This window comes from Lutjanus erythropterus, chromosome 22 (genome assembly GCF_056507025.1).
Source record: "Lutjanus erythropterus isolate fLutEry1 chromosome 22, fLutEry1.hap2, whole genome shotgun sequence".
In the NCBI taxonomy this organism is placed as follows: Eukaryota; Metazoa; Chordata; class Actinopteri; order Lutjaniformes; family Lutjanidae; genus Lutjanus; species Lutjanus erythropterus.
Genome location: NC_139338.1, coordinates 5,940,709 through 5,956,138, shown reverse-complemented (window position 1 = coordinate 5,956,138; position 15,430 = coordinate 5,940,709). Strand labels below are relative to the sequence as shown.

Sequence of the window (15,430 nt, the reverse complement as noted above, 5' to 3'; positions counted from 1 at the left end):
CTGTACCTTTACTGCCAGAGTGAAAGTTTAGTGTTAATTGTGTCTGTGAATCCAGGTCATGGTATTCGTATCAAGGTTTGTAGTAGGCAACTGGAGTAGTTTAGTGTTAATTAAATTTTTCTGCTCCGTCTGTTACTTTCTTCATCTCATTGCACTCACACATTTATGTACTGTCCTGTTCTTTAAAGGAGCTACGCTAAGCATATTAAAGTATGCTTCGATAAAGTTCAAGAAAATGTAATTATTAAAGGGTCACGGTGAAGCGTCATCTTGTGGGAATATGCTGCTTTGTACCTGTGTAGAGAAAAAATCCATTATGGTCACAACCCAACTTTGGAGATTATAAAGAGCATCAGTTCTAGCATTTTGTAAATAAATGAATAAATGTAGGTATTAATCTATGACATGTAACAAATTGATGTTTCTGAAAGAGAAAAAAGTAAAAAAGAATGAAGAAATAAAAAGCAGGAGAATTGCAAAGGGGGAATAATCCCCCAAAAAGTGCATAAAAAAATAAAAAAATAATAATGGGAAAGTAAACAAAAAGGGGAAGTAATACAAAGGTAAGTAGATACAGAGGGGAATTAAAGCCAATAATTCAATGGCATATTTATTGAATCATTTATTTTTGATTTTAGCAGTTTTGGTCTTCCATACCATTCGCCTTCTTTGGGCTGTTTTATCACATACAAACTTTCAATATTTATTTAGGAAAAGTTTATTCAAACCTTGTACTGTATCTCAGTGACGTCCCACTTCATTTCAACCTTTAATTTATTTAACAGTGTCTGTGATTGTGGAATAATGCAGTAATTACGGGGTGTTTCACTAAAGTAAATATTAATATTGAAATATTAGTAACAATAACATTCTAATACTGTAGTAATGTTATCAAAATTGGCAAAGATTTTATGGCTGAAAATGTGTGAGACACTACTTGAAGGCAGCCATGTTGGATTTTGCACTCAGAGGCTGGCTGCTGCCTGCAGTGCACTGAGGATCCACCAGAGGGCAGAAGAAGTCTCAGATTACATGCAACAGGTAGAGGTCTCAGAAACTCATGCATCAAATATGATACAAATGTGTTATTGGGTTAAAATTGTTTTTGAAAACCTGCAGATAATCTGAGTGAAGGCTGGTTTTAACCATCTGCAGCAGCTGCCACATGTTTGCAGATTATTTAAAATGAATGTGATTGACAAGGAACACATTGAACACCCATTGTAACACCAAATGCTTTTTTTTATCATTTAATTTTGAAAATACATAGCACTTATTAAAGACACAGTCAGAGAAAGGACAATATAGAAGAGTAACAAATGACAAAACAAAGACTGGATATAAAAATCACATGATGAACTTTCAGTAGACTTTTCAAAATAAAACTCATGTCTATTTAGCATATACAAAATATTGCGTAGTGGTTGCAGTAGATTAAAATTGTACAGTTTATTTAACAGCAGTTCTGTGGTCTGTGGTTGGATGGTCTTTTGAAGGTTTTCCTGGAGACAGCTGCTCCTCTAAAGCTGGGTATCTTGTAGCTGCAAAAAAAATCAAATGAGTTTCAGTGTTGTAAAAGCTGTGAAGTCATAAAAAGCGAGGCAGTGTAACTGCTGTAACTCACGAGATGACTCAGACTTTAATCTGCTCTTAAGTGTTGTGTTGCATAACTGATATGCTTAGATGTGTAGTTTCAAGAAGTTTCCAATGTGGTTTTGCTCTGTTTCGATCACATTCTGATCTAACGCATCCTAATATATTAATGTTGTAATTGAACAAGAGATATGATTGGCATCCATTCCTTTTTACAATGCATGTAAAAAGCAAATTAGAAATAACTTTAACCTGTGCAGTGAGATAAATCAGAATCAGAGTTACACTTTATGTCTAACAAAGTTTTAACATTTTAACTACAGTATGTAAGGGCTGCATCTGCCCTGTTTGTCATAAAGCTTAAAGATGGTACTGATCAGCAGAGGTGGAAAATATATACATATTTTTCACTCAAGCAGAAGTGCAGATTCTTGTGTTAAAAACAAAAAAAACAAACAAACAAACAGTAGAGTCGCTAATTCAACTTCTTTACTCAAGTAAATGTACTCAAAGTATAAAAGTAAAAAGTCGCCCTCTGAGAGATGTTTCTACCAGCTGTTTCTGTGTTTTGTCTTGTTATGTCTTTTATATCAGTTTTGTCTTGTTACATAGTTTTCGTCAAGCTACGTCTTTGTTGCTTTCATTGTTGGGTCGATTTTGTCTTGTTACTTCATTGTTATCTCATTGCGCTGTTTTCATCTTGGTATGTATTTTATTGCATCCTCATCTTTTTACTTTTGTCTTTTGCATCATCTTTTTCATCTTGTTACATCCTTTACTTTTCATCTTGTTGTTGTTTTCGTCTTATGTATTGTTGCATTGTTTTTGTTTTGTTACGTTGTTAACATCATATTTATGTTCATTTTTCTGTTGTTACAACTTCTTAAAAGAAAAAGAAAGACAACGCACCCAGAAGTAAGTGACATCATGATTTTCTCCTGCAAAAGCTAACGTTAGCTGCCGAAGCCATGATGTCTGTGTTGTCATGCTGTGATGTAGTCACACAACAGCAGGTCTTAATGGGCAAATTCAGAACAGATTAAAAAATAATTTGTCTCTCGCCATAGGCTACCGTTCTTTTTTTTTTCTTTTCTGAATTTAAGTGGGGCACGCTGGAACAGGTGTGATTTCATCACTCTATTGGCAGGTCTGTGCTGCCCTCTGCTGGACAACACTGACATACAACACCCCCCCCTCACTTTGTTTTCTGTGTTTTGGTTTGATTTTGATGTTCATGTCACAATCAAAATTAATTCATACAATTAGTTCAAATGAAAGCTGAATAATTTTCCCTGCAATACGTTTTTCATTTAATTACAACACAGTAAAAGCATGTGTAAAAAAAAAAAAAAAAAAAGCAGCATGAATTGTATTTTACTTGATTTCTTCTGTTTATTTTTTATTTGGGCACTTTAAATCTTCCATACTTCTCATCTCATTATATCAAGGGAATGAAAGATTTGATTATGATTCCATGACCTGTCCTCCTTGTACTACCCTGCGGCTAAACCAGATATTTTTAGCTCCATGAGTCATAACACTTGGAAAAAAAAGTGATTTATACTGTATATTTTTGTCTTGTACAGAATACTAAGCAACAATATAGAAGCACAATGGAGAACAACATGTAAGTCGTTTTTCTTACCACCCTGCCTTTACTTGTGTTGTCCTTGTGTTTTTCAAACACATGCAGCACGGCGTCATGAAGAGTCGGGAAGAACATGGAGGTCAGAATCTCATCATCGAAGAACATACAGCTGTGCAGTTTCTCCACGATGTACACTGTCAACACACGGTGAGCACGTCACAGACTTTCACAGGCAACGTTCAGTGTGTCATCACTGATTCTAGGATGTCATGCTTTTAAGAAATACTGATGAAACTCACCATCACAAGAAACGATGTAAACATCCACATCAATACGGCTGAACTCTTTGAGCACCTGTAGAGAATATAACGTGGAATATATAATGTCAGTCTCACATTTATAAGAAACTGAGAATATAAAGCATATAATTATTTATGCAGGTGATGGCTACTTTATAGTTAATTCACTACCTACTTATATGTGAAACTTTTCCATCCTGTGGATTCTCAGTTAGTTTCACCACCTCAGTAGAATTCAACATATTCCTATTTTTATTAAATCTTTTCTTTTTTTTTTTTCTTTTCCTCTGGGTGTTCTGAACACTGTCTGGAAGGTCTCTCCCAAGAAAAATCTGCTACAGAGGGAGCAATAAACTGCCTCAACATAAAACCCAACAGAGGTGGGAACTAATAAAGTATAAATACTTTGTTACTGTACTGTAGAGTTCTTTACTTGAGTATTTGTTTTTCTGACAACTTTCTACATTTGAACACAAATATCTGTACTTTCTACTCCTTACATTTTCAAAACAGGCTTGTTACTGTAGTTTTAATACATTTCACAGGAATTATTGATTATTTTTATTTTGCATCATTATGTGACGCATTCCTAACATTAAGAATGATTTCAACCCAAATAGATGGGACAATGACACACAATAGATTTAACAAGACAAAAAAAGATGTAAGTAGATAAAAATCAATGCAAAAGAGGAAACAAGATGTAAACATAACAAAAATGTAAGTAGATAAAAATTAATGTAAAAGATGTAACAAGACACAAAAGATGTAACACAACAAAAAGACAAAAGACATAAGACGTAAAGGATGTAACTGTTGGGTTATCATATTGGCTTGTGGGAAATCATCATGACTGTGTGTCTCTTATAAATGTGTGTTTACTGCCAGTAACATGACTTTGATTACAACACTGTGTGGCGTCCTGCACTACACTACCTGGAACTCTGCTGTAACGCCCCAAACCCCCACACATGTACAACGTCACGTTCACATTCACAATTACACCGTAGTAACAAGACAAAAAAGACATAATAAGACACAAGAAACATAACAAGACATAAAAGTTGTAATAAGACAAACAAGATGTAACAAGACAAAAAAATACGTAATCAGACAAAAATGATATAATGTTGTTTAAGTCGTAAACAAAATGTAAAAGATGTAACTGTCGGGTTATTGTATTGGGTCGTGGGAAACACACAAGTGTAACAAGCTAAAAAAAAAAAAAACTTAAGACGTAACCAAAAAAGACGTAACAAAATGTGAAACACCTAACAAGACTTAAAAGTCCTAACAAGATGTTACAAAAAGACGTTAGACATAAGACGAAAAACAACATAAAATGCAAAATAAGATGAAAACTAAATAAAGACGAAAAGGTGTAAGAGAAAGACGTTACAAAACATTACTGCAAGCATCTGTCCCTTCCTCAGCTTCACTGTAACTAGCATGCATTCAACTCCAGTATGTGGGAGCTCCCTGAATGACTTTGTACCGTTTTGAGTCCTTTCATTGCAGAGATGTCCAGGAAGGAGACAGCAGAGAAGTCCAGAATCAGGCTGTGGAGGTCCACTCTGGGAACACTGATGTCAGCAGGAAGCTTTGCGTTCCAGTCCACCCGGAAAAGAAGGTCTTTCACGTCATTGGGCAAATCCAACTCCTCCATGTTAGTACACCCATCAGCTGTCTCAGTGAATAAATCCCTCAAACCTTTCTGTTTGACAGATGTAAGAAAGGAGGCTTAAAGCTTTTTGCACAAATACTGAAGCACTCACTGGTGCAGCGTTTAAGGTCTCACCTCTGTAATGTCATCATTCTTTTCCTGCAACAGTTTCTTAATTTTCCTGAGAGCCTTGTTCCTCTTCCTCAAAACCCTCAGAGGGTTAAACCCAACCTGGAACAACCAAGTGTTCATTATGTTCACACACATCTGTTTTTCTGAGAAAAGCAAAGTAAAGCAGAGGTGTTTCATACATACAGCTTCTACGAGCTTGTCCTTGAAGAACTCAATGTTGGCGAAGAAGATAGGCGAGGGTATCCTGAAGATCTTTACTCCCTCTGGTTCAAATATCTGGGAAAGGAAACATCGTAAAACACAAGCAATTCAGAGGATTATCACGACATGAACTGAAACCATTCAGTTGTGGTATGTTTATTTTATTTCATTTAACAGACTTACATGGAGATAATCTTTGCGATCTCTATAGAAGTCAGTCCCTGGGATGTTAGCCAAGACAGAACAGCGGGGGCTATGAAGACAAGAAGAGGGTTCAACGTTCAACCTATCTTTTCTCCAACCTACTTCAGCCCACTTTTGTGGGACGAAAAGCCTCAAAAACTGCGTTCTCTTGGAGACCATGCTCATGTGGACCCAGTGAACTGAATCTGATGAATGTGCTGTTAAATCTAAAGGACGATGAATCAAGCATAGAAGCTGTATCATGTGTATGAGTCCATAAATGAGACAGGAATTAGCTAGAATGCTTTTTCACTGCTACAGAGGCTTGGAAAACAGCAACAAAAGTACTGTTTATCAGACTTCAAATGAGACAAGAATTAGCTGGCAACCATGCTATTTCACAGCTTTGATAGCTTGAAAAATAGTCATAAATTTACTCAGACCACAATAAAAGACAAGAAACTAGCTAACATGGTATTTCACAGCTACAGTAGCATGGAAAATAGTGTCATCGAGGCTATAGCATAAGTGAACATAGTTTCATCTAAAGTAGGTTTAAAAAAAACGATATATGTGTAAAATATACTTTTTAAAAATGAATAACTTTTTGGTCTCTCAGATCTTAACTAAGGTCTGGACATGTATGATTTCTGCTGCTTTATGTTTATGTTATGTAACTCTATAGTGTAATTGGGGTGCTAATAGTGTCTTTCATCAAATGCAGAAAATCCATGATTTTCTTATTATTTCCTTTTTCCTAAGGATACCAATACCAGTATCAAAAATGCCTCTCACACAGCCTAAAATGCTGAGTTGAGTATCCGTGACTATGTAAGTCTGCTGATCTGATCCGATATCGTGTAATTTATTTGCACTAAAACAGGACCCTGCTTCTATCCAGCGGAGTCCCACAGCCAAGGTCATTTTTTAACCTGAGCCAGGCCTTACAACATGATAGCAACCACATCAGCACATCATCTCTACTTTGTGCAGTCAGTTTGCACATTAGGAAATGAATGGCAGATGTTATTATCAGTTATTACAATTGAGTCCTGAAGATGACAGTGAGCAGCTCCACTCCCAAGCCCACGGCCAGACCAATATCCAGTCCCAGCAGGATGGCAGCCACACATGTTCCCACCCACACCACCTGTAGACAAACACCTCAGGTCAAACACTGAAAGTGAATAGACTGGGCACAGCATATGGTGTAAAGTAACATGCCTGCAGAAAAGCTTTTTGGATCAAAATAAGTCATTCATGTGAATCATGCAGATCCGAAGAGTTTTTTGGGATTGGGTGGGGGCGTGTCATGTGGCCAACATATAGAATGGAGTGAGACCAGAGACCGTTTCAGGAAGCTGTTGTCATGTCGCGATCTTCTTCGCAATCAAACATCTTTGGTGAGACGTCGTAAGTCTCAAAATCAAGTTAATTGCATGGTCTTCTTTTCCCTCTTATGTGAACTGGACACTAGTTTTGAGCAGAGCCATAGAAAAGAGGTCTTGCTTGCTGCCATCTACATAATATTCTATTTAACAAACCTAATATAACGTTAGCTAACTAGTTGCCATATAATGTTAACCTGCTAAACAAGTTGAAGGGTGTCCTTATGTAACCTATCAAATCTTTCCCAACTTGTTTATAATGGAAAGTGTGTCAGTTTGTTAGCACATCAGCTAACGTTAACTTCAGTGAAATCATTTTGTTGAGTTGAAGCTAACTCCCACTGCATCTGTATCGTTATTCCATTTTAACATCCATCATTGTCTAAGTTACGAGGGAAATAAAAACAAACCCCACTGGTGTTCTGGTTTAATGAGTGACTGTGTTAAGTGGTGACTCAACAAAATAAGTCTAGTACTACTGATGGTGTTACACTGAATTTGGTGACCCATCAGATTCCATGACCTGCAGTGAGTGATCCATTAGTAAGAGCATTAATACCACAACGTAAAAATACTTCATTACATGGAAAAATCCTGCATCTAAAGTATTATATAAAGTACTGAAGTAAAAGTACAAAGTAAAGTCACTTTACTAATTTCACTGTACTACCTTTGTTACTTTGTTACTTTGTAATAATATAAAAAGTAATGAGATAAAAGTAAAAGTAGTAATGTCTGCAAAAAACATGAACAGAAGATATACCAGAATGCTTTGTTTACATGTTAAAATCACAGAATTTTTCTTGGTTTAACCAACATGCCACTGTTTTCACGTATTATGAGTTTGCAGGTCTGATGTAAGTCATTTTGAACACTTACACATTCTGGTTTGTCTCTCCGCCACAAGTATGGGATTTCTCTGAACTGCATCAGCATGCCCTTCAGGTTGACGATGACCAAGGCGCCCAAGACAGACTGGAGTGAAGTCAAATATTATGGGTATAAGGAAAGAATACACTTTAGATCTATGGATATAGAAGCACAAGTACGTTTCTCCATATATGAACATGACAGAAAAACTTCAGATTCTCTCTCCATTTAAGGAACATAAAGTGCCAAAGATTGCCTGAGTCAAGACCCTTCCAGTCAACCACCATGGGATTTTTCTTCAGATGGCAAGAGACACATTACTTTTTGATTCCATTTGAACTGTGCCAGAAACTACACACAGTCTGTCACTTTAAAAGATAATTTTACAAGTTACGAAGCTCAACATTTGTCATAAAACTGTTTAAGTACCATAGGTATTCAGTGTAAGTCATGCCATGATTTTTTTTCCCTTCCAAAAGCTAACGTTAGCCGCTGAAGCTATGATGCCTGTGTGTTTTTGTAGCAGGATGTAGTCACACAACAACGTGTTGTACTCGTTCTTTCTCAAAAATACTATGAGAGAAAAGACACATCCCTGTGGTCCAGTGGGTTGAGTGCTGGATCACAAAATATCAAATCATAAAATGAGAAGTCTGCGGAGGAGCGTATAAATTATATTTTAAATTGACAATGTGTAATTTGTAGCACAGTTCAAATGGAATCAAAAGATAATTTGGCTCTCACCATAGATTAATTGTATTTGTATTTTTTCTGAAGATAGGTCCATTGGGAAACACCCGATGGGGCATGACTTAGGCACTGTTATGGAGGTGAGTCTCACCCTGGGAAGCGGCTCCAGCAGGAAGCCAATTGCCACAGTTACAATCATCGCCATCATGGCTGAGATCAGCCCTGCAATCTGCATTTGTAAAAAAGTTAATGTTTCATTTTAACATGTCAATGAAAGAAAGGGGTGTGGTATAAAAAAGATGACAATAAATCTTTCTGGAGAACAAAATATATGCGTAGGCACCGAGTGAAGGTTTGTCACCCGGAAAACAGAAGCTGTAAATGGTGAGATTTGTTGTCTGACCTGCGTTTTGCCTCCAGAGCTCTCCTGCACAGCCGTCCTGGAGAGAGCTGTGCTGGCAGCAAACGACCTGAAGCTTGCACCAAATATGTTGCTAACCCCAAATGCAATGAGCTCCTGGGGTGGAAATAATGAAACGCTGAGTTACCTTTTGTTTTAAATTGTTTGGCCTGCTTAAGATAAGATAAATCATAAGATAAAAATCAATATTCAGTGTAACTTTATATCTTCATAACCGTCATTAGTCTCACACTCACTTTGTATCAGTAACCAATTAACTCTTCTGTCAGAGCCAGGAAAGAATCGACAGTGTTAATATAACTCACCTGATTTCCATCGATGGTGTAATCATGTTTGATAGAGTAGACTTTGGCCACAGAGAAAGCAACAGCAAATCCCACGATGGCTATCGGAAAGGCCTCCACGGCACTCTCCTGGAAGACTTGCATACTGGGCGCAATGGGAGACTCATACCTGAAAGATGATGTTGATGATGATGGTGATTAGGTATTTAGAATTTTATGCTACTTTGCATGTCTCTGCAACTATAGTTCAGAGGTTAATATTGTACTTTTTACTCCACTACAGTTGGTTTATCTGACAGCTGTGGTTTCTAGTGAAGATTGTACATAAAAACATATAAAAACTTATGACATTGTTGATAATTAACAGAGGTGGCAAAGTACACAAATTCCTTACTCAAGTAAAAGTACAGATACTTGTGTAAAAAAAAAAGACTCTGGTAAAAGTAGAAGTACTGATTCAACTTATTTACTCAAGTAAAAGTGATAAAGTGATTTGAGTCTCCTTCTCTGTCTGTCTTTCATCTTGTTACATTTTCTACATTGTTTTTCATTTTGTTGTGTCTTTTTTTTGTCTTGTTACATCTTTTACATTGTTGTCACATCTTTGTTACATCTTTCACCTGGCTTATCTTGTTACGCCTTTCATCTTAACGTCTTTTTGTTGCATTATTACATCTTTTACGTTGTTTTCATCTGTAATGTCTTGTTCTGCCTCTTTTATCTTGTTACATCTTTTGAATGGTCTTTGACTTGTTGTGTAGTGTTCATCTTGTTATAGCTTTTGCACCTTTTTTTTGTCTTTTATGTTTTTTTCATTTTGTTATTGGTCTTGTTGCATCATTTCTATGTTTTATGTCATTTTCATGAATTTAGTGTTTATCAGACCACAAACGAGGTAAGTTTTAGCTTGCTAGCTTACCATTTCACAGCTACAGTAGCTTGGTAAACAGCTAGCTAGCATGCTATTTAACTGTGTGTTCAGTTAGGGTCTGGTCATAGAGGAAGTGGGCATAATTTCATCTAAATTAGGCATGAAAGAAGAATGTAAAAGAAATCCTCCTCTGATTTATTTTTTTCTGAAAATTTGCCTCAAAATTTCAATGTTATTCATGACATTTCAACATTCTCCTCCTCTAAATTTTGTTTTACTTTTGCCTGGCCATTCCATAGCTGATGGACTATTATTAACAATCTCTTTCATATTACATATGAATACTTTACGAAAATACTTTTTTTAAAAATCAAAATAGAAATTTAAATCCAGTACTTTGTAATGGAGTATTTCTTCTCTTTTGACCTATAAACTCCTGTTAAACGTGTAGATACTGAAACTTACCCACTAACCATTTTGCCAACAATTTCAACATCAAATCTCTTCTCAAAGTTGAAGCCATAGGACACCCCACAAGCTATGATAGTCTGTGAATAGAAAAGACTCATGAGCATTGGCATCTGTTGGTTTCCATTCACTAGAATTAAGTTTGAAAGACCTCAACATATTTGACTTGTCACAGCAGGAAAAGAACAGCTGTAAATAATAATACTTTGTGTTCTGAGTTTGATTCTTGATGAATATGGTTTGACAACAGGCAACTGAGAGCTTCTTTGAATACCACGACCAATAAAATTTTTCACAATTATGCTGGTGGCAAAACTTTAGCCTAAACCTGTATTATACTTGGGAAAATCGAAGCAATTTTCTTGGAGGAGTATCTTCTTTGAAGCCGTCTCTTACCGTGATAACCTCTATGGGGATGGGAACAGGCAGCTTGGCTTTGTATATGTCATTAAGCTCTTTCACGATGAACACCGCCAGCATGATCAGTATGGACATCACCAGGTCACAGATGTTAGTGGCGGTGATCTGGACAAAGATCTTCTCCAGGGTCTGTGCAAAAGAAGCAAACACACTTTACTCAGCACTTTGAGAACAATTAAGAAACTCAAAGATCTATCTAGCCATACACTAGGATGCATTTAGAGGGGAAGTCAGGAATACTGACACTCAGCTATCAACTTCCAGCTGGCAATGGATTGCAGCATTAGGCCACTGACGATAGTCAATCACCACCAATCTTGCAGATTTTTTGAGGTATTAGCAGCTGGATTTTGGGCAGACGCTGCGTTCAAATAGGCTTCTATTTACCGTGTTCTTGAGTCAAGAGTCAACCTCCAAACTTTAAAATTTCTGAAAGCTCCAACTTCTCAGGTTGTGACATGTTTACTAACTGATTTTCAGAAATAACCATGGAAGTTGATTTTTCATTAGGTAAAACTACTGTAATTTTATGAATTACAGTGATACTATCATGACTTAATCACTTGAACACCAAACAAATCGTGTACACAGCTTTACACATCAGAACCAAGAAGCTCTTGAGTTCCATTTGACAGCAGCAAAAATCAGGCTAGCTGTTTCTCCCTGTTTCTTTTACAGTCTTTGTGCTAAGCTAAGCTAACCAGCTGCTAGCAGTAGCCTCTTATTTGCTGCACAAACCTGAGTGGTATTGATCCTCACATCAAGATAACGGATTCTCCTGCAGTCTGAATGATGACACAGGAAGTGGTCTCTCTGACAGCTTTTAATATAACATTGCATAGACAATAATAATACAACTTTTAAGATACACCCTAGACTTACATATATGATAGAGAGTGGACCACTGATGCCCGGGACGGTCAACCCTAACACAAACTTGAGCTGGGACACCAGGATGTGGACGGCAGCCGCTGTGGTGAAGCCGGACACCAGAGTGTCGGACAGGTACATGACAATAAAGCCCACCTGCAGAACACCCATTGCGAGCTGTGCGGGACAGAAAAATGCAGAGAAAAGAAGCATGGTTTAAAAACCCCTCCTAGAACGTGCAGAATCACTGGCACAGTATGGAGACAGAGTCAGATCTACCTGGAAAATCCCCATGAGGAAGGTCACGGAGGAGGCCACCAGGACTCTCTGCTGGTCTGGTTCCAGGCCCTCAAAGGCGGTGATGTTGGCTGGTGGTCCTTCTCTCGGGACGAGGCGGAGCACCACAGCACCCACCATTAGGCTCAGGACCGGGAAGGAGCCTGTATGAGGGGGGGCGTAGAGGGGTGGAAAGACACTGTTAATCCATATCACATCCAAGCTTAAATCCTTGAGTCAAAATCCAAACATCTGAACAGGAATATTTAAGTAATACACTGTAAAAAAAAAGAAAAAAAAGAAAGAAAATTCTACAGGAATTTAGCAGATTAACTAATCATTTCTCATTAACTTAACTTAAATTTTATTTAAACAAGTTAAACTTAAAGTGTCAAGTAATTATTTCTTTTTCCGACTTATAAAGATGAATTCTTCTAACTTGAAATGATGAATTGAATGAACAGAATTCAATCAACTCATTGAATTAAATTTCTAAAGAAACATCACCAGCATATTAGCAGACTTCCCAGCATGCACTGTTTGAAAGTTAAAACTCTCCTGATATCTTTCCTTTTTATAGTTTGCAATGAAAACTTGTTGTGTGTCTCTAATTCACTGAAATAAGTCATTGTTGCTTGTTTTCACAATAAAAAAAATCACTGGGAACCGTGATGAAGGTTAGTATTGACCACCCTGCAATTTCAATGTAATAAATTCACTGGAAGCAGTTTTGCATATTATCTTAGTACCAATGACAAAACTGTGTTTAAACTCAATATCTAAACCTTATTGCTTTTTCAATTACAACTGAACTGAACTGAGTTTATTTAATTGGAAAAGTTTATTTGTTATGACTCATTAAAAATCAGTCATTTTTAGAAGTTAAAACAAATCCTTTATTTTTTTACAGTGTATGTTTATGCCCGATGACAGAAACCCTCTCCATTAGGGACAGCTGAGGCAGTTTGTCTAGTGAGAAATTGTATGAAATGAAAGTTTTGTCCTGTGCATTATCAATTTCTCAACTTTTAAAGTTGAATTGATGTCAGTTTTGATTTCCAGCTGTCTTTAGAAAGTCAAGTCAAGAGCGGACATAGTATATAATATTTTAATGACTTGGCATTGCATGACATACCCACAGATATGTGTCTCGAAGTACCGAGGAAGAAGTACGTTAACATGGGGAAGAAAGCTGTGTAGAGGCCGTAGCTTGGAGGCAACTCGGCCAGCAGAGAGAAGGCCAGTCCTGAGAGAGACACAACAAAACACAGAATGAAGAATTAAATAATAATAGGTACTTTTTTATGTCAAATATATCTATAAAAAAGACAACGTTGAAATGACATTTGGTGCTTGGTGGGCTACCAGTCAGTATTATGCATCTATTCTTGCACTTCCTATTGCTATTTCATTTTACTGTTGGGATCAATAAACTTATATCTTATCAGTGGCATCAGTGATTGATTAGTTGCTGTTGTATACTTAACAGACTAAAATAGGCAAAATTCAAATTTTAAAAAGGGAATGTCTGATCAAAGATGAACTAAACAGCAGAAGAATCTGATCATGCATTCAGTGCCAAATGCCACAGTCCCTAAGTTACATTCATAAGTCAGCCATTTATATTCTTATGCAATACTTTTACAGTACAGTAAAAGTAAGGGTGGAGGTGTGGATGATAGATGTGTGTTTAAGTCAGAAGTCAGTGTCAACATTTTCTTCTGGAACCTAAAAGTTAAACAGTGGTTTTGGTTGTTTTTTGGATTAAGGCTGGGTATTGCTTTAAAAATTACAGTACCTTAACCAATACCAGAACCCTTAAAATGATACAAATGGAGTACTTCATTCCATACCCTTTTTCGATGGTTCTATATGAAGAACACTTGCTGTGATTGGTCTGCAAGCAAAACTATATAAATCTTTGATCTGGGTTCCAGAAAGACTGAATGCAGGTGTCATTTGACTGGAGAGGTTTCTGTGCTACTTGGTACCGAGTTATTTGTCCTGCTCCTCACCTTGCATAATGGCCACCAGTCCAGTGCTGATCCCAGAGACCACATCTCCCAGCAGCCACTCTTTCACTCTGTAGATCCTCATCCAGCCAATGATCGGCAGAAGAGAGAGCACTGCGTTCTTGGCGCGTTCTGAATCACAGCTATATTTAACAAAAACAAAAACAAAGAAACCTCTTGCACTTTGTCTACTAAAATTTGCAATTTGACAGAATTTTCCTCTGACACAATTTTATCAAACCCTTTCTCATAATTAAACACTTATTTTGCAGAAGATTTAAAATCAACAGTTATTAAATTCATGATCTCTAGAGAGAAAGGCTTACGTCAGATACTCTTTCACATGGTCCAGGGTGGTTTTGCGCCGCCTGTAGACTTTCTCATAATCTTCAGCAAAGCTGTCATCAGAGTACACAGGTCTGGTCACTGCATACTGTGCCCTCAAAGTCGCCATCCTCACACCTCAGGTGTCTGAGGAATCCAATCCCAGTACAATATGAAAGGTTCTGGAGAGAGATCCCTAAAAGAGCCTTTGTCTGTCGTTTCCTTGTGCGGTGTTGTGAGTCTGTGTAATCTAATCTGCGATCTGAGATCAGTCTCATCATCGTGTCAGTTTTGTCTTGACTCTGTTCAATCATTAACACAAAGATTTATGATTCATTCTCTTTGTATGTCTTTTAATGTCCTTTTATTTTGTTTTTGTCCAATCACTTTCAAGCTGCGATCATGGATGAGAAAAATTTGAAAATACTGAGAGTATAGCTTTTTTTTTTTTTCAAATCACATGTTTCTGTTGTGTGAGTGCCTTCACTCCATAATCAGTGTCACCTACGTACTGACAAAAAAAAAAAAAAAAAGAAACAGTGAGAGTTAAAAATGCAGCGTTAATACTCAAAATACTGAAATCAAAGAAGGAGCAACAACTTTATTACAGTGTTATATTGGACAATATGAGGTTGATCAGACTGGTGCAGCAGTTTAAGAGAAGGTCATACAAGATCATACAGTCAAACAGAACACTGCATGACTATGTAGATAGGTCATCTGTTACCTCACTACATAGACCATTGATTTTAATTTTTATCCCTCCTGGAGCAGGTGAGACAGACAGTAGAATCCCCTTCAGTGGACTTCCAGCTTGGTCAAATGAAGACTCTGTTACAGACACATCATAAAAAGGAACACAGTATACTGTCCTACA

At 37.0% G+C, this 15,430-nt stretch overlaps 1 protein-coding gene across 1 annotated transcript; it reads right to left on the bottom strand.

The window, feature by feature from the left end:
• Nucleotides 1–1,219: 1,219 nt before the first annotated feature.
• Nucleotides 1,220–14,712, bottom strand: LOC146306537 (chloride anion exchanger-like). The gene is made up of 19 exons (XM_084711059.1): nucleotides 14,556–14,712; nucleotides 14,233–14,372; nucleotides 13,353–13,463; nucleotides 12,221–12,381; nucleotides 11,954–12,118; nucleotides 11,048–11,200; nucleotides 10,649–10,731; nucleotides 9,334–9,481; nucleotides 9,011–9,124; nucleotides 8,759–8,836; nucleotides 7,927–8,022; nucleotides 6,703–6,809; nucleotides 5,660–5,729; nucleotides 5,459–5,551; nucleotides 5,279–5,374; nucleotides 4,976–5,194; nucleotides 3,481–3,535; nucleotides 3,239–3,375; nucleotides 1,220–1,541 (listed from the first exon to the last, which is right to left on the bottom strand). Exons 1-19 carry the CDS (start codon nucleotides 14,681–14,683, stop codon nucleotides 1,521–1,523), a joined length of 2,175 nt encoding a protein of 724 aa, XP_084567185.1. The 5' UTR covers nucleotides 14,684–14,712; the 3' UTR covers nucleotides 1,220–1,520.
• Nucleotides 14,713–15,430: the final 718 nt, after the last annotated feature.

What these genes read in the sequence shown, in the direction of transcription:
- LOC146306537 (XM_084711059.1), bottom strand. Translation starts at nt 14,683, where the DNA reads ATGGCGACTTTGAGGGCACAGTATGCAGTGACCAGACCTGTGTACTCT. An exon ending in TGCTGGAGCCGCTTCCCAGG is followed by an intron (nt 8,023 to 8,758) that starts GTGAGACTCACC and finishes ACTTCACTCCAG; the next exon opens with TCTGTCTTGGGCGCCTTGGT. An exon ending in ATCGCAAAGATTATCTCCAT is followed by an intron (nt 5,552 to 5,659) that starts GTAAGTCTGTTA and finishes TTCCTTTCCCAG; the next exon opens with ATATTTGAACCAGAGGGAGT.